Consider the following 12,145-nt stretch of genomic DNA (forward strand, 5'->3'; position numbering starts at 1 on the left):
TTAATGTCTGTTCGCTATTTCATCCCTCTTCTCCGCTAGATTTCTAAAACTTAACATGGACAAAACAGAATTCACCACCTTTTCCCCACCTCATGCGACCCCCCCAACGGACCTATCAATTACAGTAAACGGCTGCCCACTCTCCCCAGTCCCACAAGCTCGCTTCCTCGGGGTAATCCTTGACACTCATCTCTCCTTCAAACAGGGCCGGACTGGCCATCGGGCACTTCTGGCAAATGCCAGAAGGGCCGGTGCCAGTCGTGGGCCGCTCGATCCGCCTCCCCCCGCCGACGCCGACTCACCCCCCTGCCGCCGCATTCAACTATACCGGCGTCTATGACGCCGGTACAGTTGAATGCAATGATGGAGAAGAGAGCGTCTACAGACGCTCCCTCTCCCATCATTCCCCGCTCTGCCTCTGACACTGCGGGTGCGCTATGATGTCATATCATCGCGCACCTGCTGTGTCCCGGGCAGACTGCAGCTGCTGAGACAGGAGCAGGAAGCAAAGCTGGCAAGAGGAAAGGTGAGGAGAGTGTTTTTTTTTTTTTTACTGGATGTGGGGACATTCTCGGGGGGGGGGGGGGGGGGGAGGAGGAGAGATGTGGGCTGTGCTGGATATACCCGTGTGGACTGTGCGGTATATACCACTGTGTGGGCTGTGCTGTATATACCACTGTGCGGGCTGTGCTGTATATACCACTGCGGGCTGTGCTGTATATATCACTATGCGGGCTGTGCTGGATATACCACTGTGCGGGCTGTGCTGTATATACCACTGTGCTGGATATACCACTGTGCGGGCTGCGCTGGATATACCACTGTGCGGGCTGCGCTGGATATACCACTGTGCGGGCTGCGCTGGATATACCACTGTGCGGGCTGCGCTGGATGCACCACTGTGCGGGCTGTGCTGGATATACCACTGTGCGGGCTGTGCTGGATATACCACTGTGCGGGCTGTGCTGTATATACATAGTTACATAGTTATTAAGGTTGAAGGAAGACTGTAAGTCCATCTAGTTCAACCCATAGCCTAACCTAACATGCCCTAACATGTTGATCCAGAGGAAGGCAAAAAAAACCCATGTGGCAAAGAGTAACTCCACCATGGGGAAAAAAATTCCTTCCCGACTCCACATACGGCAATCAGACTAGTTCCCTGGATCAACGCCTTATCAAGGAATCTAGTGTATATACCCTGTAGCATTATACTTTTCCAGAAAGGTATCCAGTCCCCTCTTAAATTTAATTAATGAATCACTCATTACAACATCATACGGCAGAGAGTTCCATAGTCTCACTGCTCTTACAGTAAAGAATCCGCGTCTGTTATTATGCTTAAACCTTCTTTCCTCCAGACGTAGAGGATGCCCCCTTGACACTGTCTCAGGTCTATGATTAAAAAGATCATCAGAAAGGTCTTTGTACTGTCCCCTCATATATTTATACATTAAAATAAGATCACCCCTTAGTCTTCGTTTTTCCAAACTAAATAGCCCCAAGTGTAATAACCTATCTTGGTATTGCAGACCCCCCAGTCCTCTAATAACCTTGGTCGCTCTTCTCTGCACCCGCTCCAGTTCAGCTATGTCTTTCTTATACACCGGAGACCAGAACTGTGCACAGTATTCTAAGTGTGGTCGAACTAGTGACTTGTATAGAGGTAAAATTATGTTCTCCTCATGAGCATCTATGCCTCTTTTAATACATCCCATTATTTTATTTGCCTTTGTAGCAGCTGCTTGACACTGGCCACTGAACATGAGTTTGTCATCCACCCATATACCCAGGTCTTTTTCATTGACGGTTTTGCCCAGAGTTTTAGAATTAAGCACATAGTTATACATCTTATTACTTCTACCCAAGTGCATGACCTTACATTTATCCCCATTAAAGCTCATTTGCCATTTATCAGCCCAAGCTTCTAGTTTACATAAATCATCCTGTAATATAAAATTGTCCTCCCCTGTATTGATTACCCTGCAGAGTTTAGTGTCATCTGCAAATATTGAAATTCTACTCTGAATGCCCCCTACAAGGTCATTAATAAATATGTTAAAAAGAAGAGGGCCCAATACTGACCCTTGTGGTACCCCACTGCTAACCGAAACCCAGTCCGAGTGTGCTCCATTAATAACCACCCTTTGTTTCCTATCCCTGAGCCAGCTCTCAACCCACTTACACATATTTTCCCCTATCCCCATTACTCTCATTTTATGTAACAACCTTTTGTGTGGCACCGTATCAAAAGCTTTGGAAAAGTCCATATACACTACGTCCACTGGGTTCCCTTGGTCCAGTCCGGAACTTACCTCTTCATAGAAGCTGATCAAATTAGTCTGACATGAACGGTCCCTAGTAAACCCGTGCTGATACTGGGTCATAAGGTTATTCCTCTTCAGATACTCCAGTATAGTATCCCTTAGAATGCCCTCCAGGATTTTACCCACAGTAGAGGTTAAGCTTACTGGCCTATAATTACCGAGTTCAGTTTTTGCCCCTTTTTTGAATATTGGCACCACATTTGCTATACGCCAGTCCTGTGGTACAGACCCTGTTATTATGGAGTCTTTAAAGATTAAAAATAATGGTCTATCAATGACTGTACTTAGTTCCTGCAGTACTCGGGGGTGTATCCCATCCGGGCCCGGAGATTTGTCAATTTTAGTTATTTTTAGACGCCGCTGTACTTCCTGCTGGGTTAAGCAGGTGACATTTAATGGGGAATTTTTATCACTAGTCATTTTGTCTGCCATGGGATTTTCTTTTGTAAATCCTGATGAAAAAAAGTCATTTAGCATATTGGCTTTTTCCTCATCCTCATCCACCATTTCCCCCAGATTATTTTTAAGGGGGCCAACCCTGTCATTTTTTAGTTTCTTACTATTTATATAGTTAAAGAATATTTTGGGATTATTTTTACTCTCTCGGGCAATGAGTCTCTCTGTCTCAATCTTTGCTGCCTTGATTTGCTTTTTACAGAATTTATTTAATTTTCTGTATTTATTTAATGCCTCCTCACTACCTACTTCCTTTAATTCTCTAAATGCTCTCTTTTTGTCCCTTATTGCGCCCCTTACAGCTCTATTTAGCCATATTGGTTTCCTCCTATTTCTAGTATGTTTATTCCCATACGGTATATACTGTGCACAGGTCCTATCCAGGATGCTAATAAACGTCTCCCATTTTCTTTGTGTATTTTTGTGTCTCAGGATATCGTCCCAGTTGATTGCACCAAGATACTCTCTCATCCGTTGGAAATTTGCTCTCCTGAAGATTAGTGTCCTTGTCACCCCCCTACTACCCATCTTATTAAAGGTTACATGAAAACTTATTATTTTGTGATCACTATTCCCCAAGTGACCCCCAACCCTTATATTTGATATGCGGTCTGGCCTGTTGGTTAATATTAGGTCTAGCAGTGCCCCCCTCCTTGTTGGGTCCTGAACCAGTTGTGAAAGGTAATTGTCTCTCATAGTTGTCAAAAACCGATTACCTTTGCTGGAACTGCAGGTTTCTGTTCCCCAATCTATTTCAGGGTAGTTGAAGTCCCCCATAATAATGACTTCTCCTTGAGTCGCAGCTTCATCTATTTGCTTTACGAGGATATTCTCCATTGCTTCCATTATTTTTGGAGATTTATAACAAATCCCTATCAGTAATTTATTATTTTTTCCCCCTCCCCTTATCTCCACCCACAGGGACTCTACATTTTCATTAAATTCCCCTATATTATCACGCAGGATGGGTTTTAAGGAAGATTTTACATATAGACACACCCCTCCCCCTCGCTTATCTGTACGGTCATTTCTGAACAGGCTATAGCCCTGCAAGTTAACAGCCCAGTCATGGCTCTCATCCAGCCACGTCTCAGATATCCCCACCATGTCATAATTATGCTCCAACAACATTAGTTCTAATTCGTCCATTTTGTTGGCGAGGCTTCTGGCATTAGTATACATGCACTTGATGTTACTCTCTGTATCTCTATTCTTTCTTAAATTACTAACTGTTCTAACCCCACCCCCCATGCCACCGCCACCCCCAACTTCCTTATTTGTGCCCAGGTCTCTATCTGCACTATCTTCCCCTCCTATAAAATGAATACCCTCCCCCCCAATCCCTAGTTTAAACACTCCTCCAACCTTCTAACCATTTTCTCCCCCAGCACAGCTGCCCCTTCCCCATTGAGGTGCAGCCCGTCCCTAGCGTAGAGCCTGTAGCCAACTGAGAAGTCGGCCCAGTTCTGCAGGAACCCAAACCCCTCCTTCCTACACCAATTCTTGAGCCACTTATTAACCTCCCTAATCTCCCGTTGCCTCTCTGGCGTGGCACGTGGTACAGGCAGTATTTCGGAAAATACAACGTTGGAGGTCCTTGCTTTCAGCTTGCAGCTTAATTCCCTGAAATCATCTTTAAGGACCTTCCACCTACCTCTAACTTTGTCATTTGTGCCAATGTGCACCATGACCGCTGGGTCCTCACCAGCCCCTCCCAGTAATCTGTCCACCCGATCAGCGATGTGTCGGACTCGAGCGCCAGGTAGACAGCACACCGTCCGACGATCCCTGTCTTTGTGACAGATTGCCCTATCTGTTCCCCTAATAATTGAGTCCCCCACTACCAGCACCTGTCTGGCCTGCCCTGCTCTCCTATTTCCCTCCTTACTGGAGCAGTCACTCCTCCGGCTTTCAGAGGACATACCTGGCTGCAGCAGTGCTACCCCTGTACTGGCACCCCCCTCATCTGCCAACTTAGCAAACTTATTGGGGTGTGCCAGATCAGGACTAGCCTCCCTGGCACTCTACCCTCTACCCCGCCTTCTATCTGTCACCCAGCTAACTGCCACACTGTCCTGCAGCTCCATCCTACCATCCCCCTCCTCATCTATCCCATTGAGCGTCTGCTCTGTGAGCAGAAGACTCCTCTCCATATTGTCTATGGATCTCAGTGTTGCCAGCTGCACATTTAGATCCAGTATCTGGGTTTCCAAATGCACAATGTGCTCACATCTCGCACAGCAGTATGCACCCTCGACCAGCTGGTCAAGGACTGCATACATGTGGCAAGATGTGCACTGGATGGCATTAACAATTGTGGAGCACATTTCTTAATGGGGATTGCACCACACAGAAACGTTAATTAAAAATAAATACAAAGTATTAATTTAAAAAAAAAAAAAACAGAAGCAATTCCTCCCTTGGAAACTCCCTGATTCCAAAGTCACTGAATCACAAGTCACACACTTACCGCCGTTCACACTTACGCTCAGGTCACACTCAGCTCGCTCACACTCAGCTCGCTCACACTCGCTGTGCTGAAGATTTATAGATTTTTTTTTTTTACTCTCTATCTCCCCTCAACAGCAATCCACCTTGCTGTTCAGATGCACTTCCAAAAAGGACTTGAGCCCCAAACAGCTGCCCCTTATATCCCCTTAATTATGAGCCCCCACCCTAAGTTAACTCCTTATGAATATAGCTACTCCCAATTCAGCAACTCACACAAATTCACACAGGTATTTGTTAAAGGCCTTCCAAATACCTCCTCACTGAATCACAAGTCACACACTTACCGCCGTTCACACTTACGCTCAGGTCACACTCAGCTCGCTCACACTCGCTGTGCTGAAGATTTATAGATTTTTTTTTTTCTCTCTATCTCCCCTCAACAGCAATCCACCTTGCTGTTCAGATGCACTTCCAAAAAAAAGGACTGTGCGGGCTGTGCTGGATATACCACTGTGCGGGTTGTGCTGGATATACCACTGTGCGGGCTGTGCTGGATATACCACTGTGCGGGCTGTGCTGGATATACCACTGTGCGGGCTGTGCTGGATATACCACTGTGCGGGCTGTGCTGGATATACCACTGTGCGGGCTGTGCTGGATATACCACTGTGCGGGCTGTGCTGGATATACCACTGTGCGGGCTGTGCTGGATATACCACTGTGCGGGCTGTGCTGGATATACCACTGTGCGGGCTGTGCTGGATATACCACTGTGCGGGCTGTGCTGGATATACCACTGTGCGGGCTGTGCTGGATATACCACTGTGCGGACTGTGCTGGATATACCACTGTGCGGGCTGTGCTGGATATACCACTGTGCGGGCTGTGCTGGATATACCACTGTGCGGGCTGTGCTGGATATACCACTGTGCGGGCTGTGCTGTATATACTAGTGTGCGGGCTGTGCTGTATATACTAGTGTGCGGGCTGTGCTGTATATACTACTGTGTGGGCTGTGCTGTATACTGCTGTGTGGGCTGTGTTATCTACTATGCGGGCTGTGCTATATACTATGCGGGCTTTGCTATATACTATGGGAGTTGATTCCGAGCTTTCATTCACCCCCCACATCCGATCACTGGCTCGCTCTTCTTATCTGCATCTCAAAAACATTTCCAGAATTCGCCCTTTTCTTACTTTCGACTCTGCAAAAACTCTTACTGTCTCACTTATTCATTCTCGTCTGGACTATTGTAACTCTCTACTAATTGGCCTACCTTTTACCAGACTCTCCCCGCTCCAATCTGTCCTGAATGCTGCTGCCAGGATCATATTCCTCGCCAACCGTTACACCGATGCCTCTACCTTGTGCCAGTCATTACACTGGCTACCCATCCAATCCAGAATCCAGTACAAAACTACTACCCTCATCCACAAAGCACTCCATGGCTCAGCACCACCCTACATCTCCTCTCTGGTCTCAGTCTACCAACCTACCCGTGCCCTCCGCTCTGCTAATGACCTCAGGTTAGCATCCTCAATAATCAGAACCTCCCACTCCCGTCTCCAAGACTTTACACGTGCGGCGCCGATTCTTTGGAATGCACTACCTAGGTTAATACAATTAATCCCCAATCCCCACAGTTTTAAGCGTGCCCTAAAAACTCATTTGTTCAGATTGGCCTACCGCCTCAACGCATTAACCTAATTATCCCTGTGTGGCCTATTAATAAAAAAACAACAACATAATCACGTTCCTCCATCATGTTCTCATACACTTTATGCAGTTAATAGCCTCTGTGTCTGTACTGTTACATACTTAGGTAGTTAACTGGTTCATGCAGCTTTACATGAACACCCGAGCCTTACACTATGGCTGGTCCAAATAACTAAAGCAATTGTTACCATCCACCTCTCGTGTCTCCCCTTTTCCTCATAGATTGTAAGCTTGCGAGCAGGGCCCTCATTCCTACTGGTATCTGTTTTGAACTGTGATTTCTGTTATGCTGTAATGTCTATTGTCTGTATAAGTCCCCTCTATAAGTTGTAAAGCGCTGCGGAATATGTTGGCGCTATATAAATAAAATTATTATTATTATTATTATTATTCTATGGGGAGGCCATGTTATGTACTATGTGGCTGTGGTATATACTATTGTGGGGGTATATTATATTCTATGGGGGAGGTTGGGTTATATACTATGGGGGAGGTTGTGTTATATACTATGGGGGGCTGCATTATATTCTATGGCGGGCTACATTATATATTATGGGGAGGTGGGCTGTATTATATTCTATGGGGTTACATTATACTCTGTGGGGTGGCTGCATTATACTCTGTGGGGTGGCTGCATTATACTCTGTGGTTGCCGCATTATATTCTGTAGGGTGGTGGCTACATTATACTATATGTGGGCTGCATTATACTGTATCGAGGACTATGGGGAATACGTTATACTATATGAAGAACTATGGGGTGCATTATACTATGGGAAGTGAATTGTACTACATGGATGACTATGGCGGTGCATTATACTATATGGAGCACTATGAGGAGTGTATTATGCTATATGGAGGACTATGAGGAGTGTATTATACTATGTGGAGGACTGAGCAGTGTATTTTAATATATGGAGGACTATAGGGAGTGTATTATACTATATGGAGGACTGTGGAGCATATTATAATATATGGAGGACTATGGGGTGTATTTTACTAAGTAAAATGCTGCATATTCAGATTGTTTTTGCCGGAACAAAAATCATTGTTTTCAGCAGCACATCACCGCTGTAAACTGTAGATGTGCTGCTGATAACATGATACTGTATGGGGATCGGTTAGTGATCTGTTAGTGATCGTTCTGTCCCATCATTCTTTCTCAGACGGTGGAAAGAGGCCGGGAAACAAGTGTTGAACAACTTCAGTATTGTCGATCAAACTCATTTAGTGGCCGGAACTCAGCGCTTGTAAATACAACCGAAATGCTTTTGTGTGATGTGCAATATGTTAGCATTTGGGGCCCCATTTTAAACTTTGCCTAGGCGTAGGGCCCCACTTTGCCTAAAACCAGCCCTGCCTACAAGTGTACAAACATATTATAAAGTCACCATGTGACAAGTGGGCCTGTGTAACTTCAAATGCCAGGGCTGAATTTTAGTCCCAGTCTGGCCCTGCCTTCAAACCACATATCCAAGCCCTTTCCACTTCCTGCCGACTTCAACTCAAAAATATTTCACAGATCCGTACATTCCTAAACCAAGAATCTGCAAAAACCCTAGTCCATGCCCTCATCATCTCCCACCTCGACTACTGCAACCTCCTGCTCTTTGGCCTCCCCTCGAACACTCTCGCACATCTCCAATCTATTCTAAACTCTGCTGCCTGACTAATCCACCTATCCCCCCGCTATTCCCCGGCCTCTCTCCTCTGTCAATGCTTCACTGGCTCCCCATTGCCCAGAGCTTCCAGTACAAAACCCTAACCATGACATACAAAGCCATCCACAACCTGTCTCCTCCATACATCTGTGACCTCGTCTCCCAGTACTTACCTGCATGCAACCTCTGATCCTCACAAGATCTCCTTCTCTGCTCCCCTCTTATCTCCTCTTCCCACAATCGCATACAAGATTTCTCTCGCGCATCACCCCTACTCTGGAACTCTCAACCACAACATATCAGACTCTCGCCTACCATTGAAACCTTCAAAAAGAACCTGAAGACCTACCTCTTCCAACAAGCCTACAAAACTGCAGTAACCACCGGTCCACCAAACTGCTGCACGACCAGTTCTACCCTCACCTAGCGTATCCTCACCCATCCCTTGTAGATTGTGAGCCCTCGCGGGCAGGGCCCTTTCTCCTCCTGTACCAGTCGTGACTTGCATTGCTTAAGATTATTCTAATTGTTTTTATTATGTATACCCCTCCTCACATGTAAAGCGCCATGGAATAAATGGCGCTATAATAATAATAAATAATAAAGTCACACAGCACAGAAGATCCCAGTCAAAGAGGAGTTTGTGAATAAAGCTGGAGTGACAAATGCCTCATTAGCATATCAATTCAAACATGGATTTCTCAGTAACGGAGGAACGGACTGGCCATGTGTATTGCTCGACTTGTTATTGAAAGAGCTACATGTTTATATAAAGTTTGAGAAAACAGATCCTTCTGACAGATTCCCTTTATAGTTCACAGGATCACTATTAAAAACCCAAGTCATTTTCCTTGAATGTGGAATCTAGAATCAGATTCTGAACTTGTGAACATAAGCTAATAATGTCTGACAAGAGCTTATTGTCTTGAAAATAACAGATACAGAACTGAATAGGGGACACACATAGGATGACGGACTTTCAAAGCATACAGTTTCACTGGAACAGTTGACAGGCCTGGGACTTCTCCAGTGGAATGCCCTGAGGGATATCTGGCTTTCACACTGGCATTATAAACAGAAGTTTGATTTTAAGGAGTTTGGGCAGATTTCTACAACTGCAACATAAACCTATACCACACAGCTGGTGAGCTTAGAGGACCAGAGAGAACAGGACACAGCTAGACGAAATAATGTGCTTGTTATCCTAACAGCAAATGGAAACTGAATGGATCTTTGTATTTGCTGGTTTCTTGTGGTCTTATTCAATGACCAGTGGCTGATCTGAACAAATAGATATTGAGGAGAAAGGTGAAAAAACATCTTGATTACAAGGTGGGAGACAAATACATAGTATTCCAATACAGAATTTGCTTGGATGCCATCTAAGACTCTGCTACAAATCAGCAGCTGCTAAGTGCACTCATAGGGCATCTATATTACAAAGACGTGTATTAACATCAATAGAAAAAAAAAAGGCTTACAGTTATTGGAAACATTAAAAAATATCCAAATCATCCAATGATTCAATCCATTCCATTCATCACAATATAAATTTTCTAATAATAAATATTCAGAGCAAAAGGGAATTTCACATACTTTGCTAAAGCTGAATTTACATATCACTTTTGGTGCAATTTATTTTATTTTTTAATTGAAATTAAATATAAACACTCCTACACCAAAAACTGCCCAAATGTAAGCTGTACCGTTAAAGCGAACGTGGCAGCAGGATTTTGCTAAGTAAACTACAGACACTGTCATGCTGCCTCTGTTACACTGATTAAAATGATACCTGGGGTGAAGAAATCTGTCTTGTGGTTCTTATGTAATCAGTGTTAGAAGTATTCAATTAAAGAGATGCCCGTACCCTGGGGTGGGACTGTAGACAGAGTCTTAACCTCCTGCTCTAAGCCAGAGAAACCAAGGAAAGACCTGCCCACAGGCTGCCCCAAAGCGCAAACATGTTCCTCATCATAGAAAGCGAGAGAGACAGACTGTTTGTGCTTCGGGGAGGTCTGTGGGCAGGTCTTTCCTTGATTTCTCTGGCCTAGATTAGGAAAATAAGACTCTGCCTACAGTCCCGCTCCGGAGCAAGGGCATATCATTAACTGAAAACTTCTAACACTGATCACACAAGAACCACAAGACAGATTTCTTCACCCCAGGTATCATTTTAATCAGTGTAACAGCAGCAACACGACAATGTCGGTAGTTTACTTAGTAAAATTCTGCAGACAAGTTTGCTTTAAAGTAACAGCCCTTGTTTTAGTTCATAGAAGGTTCAGTCCCATTTTGCTGCATTAAAAAAGATGCATAAATTTGCAGTCATTTTTAGAACACTTGGTAAATATCTACCTTCAAGTCTCTGTATACAACAAAGCGATTGTGCATGTGTTCCAAGCCCAAAATAATTTCAGCAGCATAAAACCTCATTTCCTTCTCAGAGAAGACACCATGTTGTGACAGGTGGTAGTGCAAATCCCCTCCTGTAAGAAAGAAACAATATGTTGAATTCATCATCAAGAGTCTGTACTTAACAAATCTATTTGCAGACTTGATAAATATGACACAATCTTAGGGATGAGATGCTATACAAGCTGTACGTATCTGTAAATATATCTGCTGGTATATACACAAACCATCAGCACGTGTGCCATAGTAATAGGACTACCCATACTCGATAGTTAATTTCCCCTAATGGTGCATTGCTGGAAAGTGAGTGTGTGAAAAAATGTTACGCAATATTTAAGGGTATGTGCACATGAACACTTTTAGACTCGGGAGAACCCGACTACTTCAGGAAGCGTTGACCTTTTTTTTTCATGACGCATCTTTTATGTTGTTATTTTAGTCGATTCCTGAACATTTTCTCTTTTTGGCAACTGGTCTTTTTATAGAGGGTTTTCCTATGGTTTTTGTGAGGTCTTTTAAAGGTAAGTGCACATGATATATTTTTCATGTGTATTCAAGGTGGAATTCATTTGAAAAAGTGGCGCAAAACATGAACACAGTGTACAGCAATGTACAAAAAGACATTGCTGCGCACATGTTCTGTCATTTGCTACTTCTTTTAACTGCTCTAGGGTTCAGAAACCGTGAAGCTGTTAAATGAAGTAGAATGTTCATTTTTCACTATAGTGGGATGTAGAAAGAAAAAGATGCTAGTGGCAGAGCCACCACAAAACAGATGGCAAAGCCGCCAGCGAAGCCTGAAACGGCTTGCTTAGAAAATCTCAGTGGGTCTGTCGCTAGAAAAAAAAAAAGATACATACCCTTACTGTCTTTTGTTAACTCCTAATGAAGAAACAGCTTTTTTAATGCAAAAATGAAGGCAAAACACCCTGGAAGATGTCTGGGCTTATTGACTTGTATTGTGAAGTTCAGAGCGTCTTCACAGTGGAAAAACGGCACAAGACTGGACAGGTCACATGTTATTGACTTTTTATAAACCTGAAGTAGTTGACAGACTTTCAAATGCCTGAATATATGCAAAACAAGTCGATTTTCCATAGAAATGCATGGGTTAATACTTTT

At 44.1% G+C, this 12,145-nt stretch overlaps 1 protein-coding gene across 2 annotated transcripts in view; it reads right to left on the reverse strand.

Moving 5' to 3' along the window:
- GRK3 (G protein-coupled receptor kinase 3) overlaps positions 1-12,145 on the reverse strand; it is a 357,635-nt gene that overhangs the window by 46,466 nt on the left and 299,024 nt on the right. For both annotated transcript variants that reach the window (XM_077295516.1, XM_077295507.1), the window contains exon 11: positions 10,967-11,097. In XM_077295516.1, coding sequence (XP_077151631.1) covers positions 10,967-11,097 — 131 coding nt within the window. The remainder of the gene's footprint in view (positions 1-10,966; positions 11,098-12,145) is intronic.

Source organism: Ranitomeya variabilis, chromosome 1 (genome assembly GCF_051348905.1).
Source record: "Ranitomeya variabilis isolate aRanVar5 chromosome 1, aRanVar5.hap1, whole genome shotgun sequence".
Lineage (NCBI taxonomy): Eukaryota > Metazoa > Chordata > Amphibia > Anura > Dendrobatidae > Ranitomeya > Ranitomeya variabilis.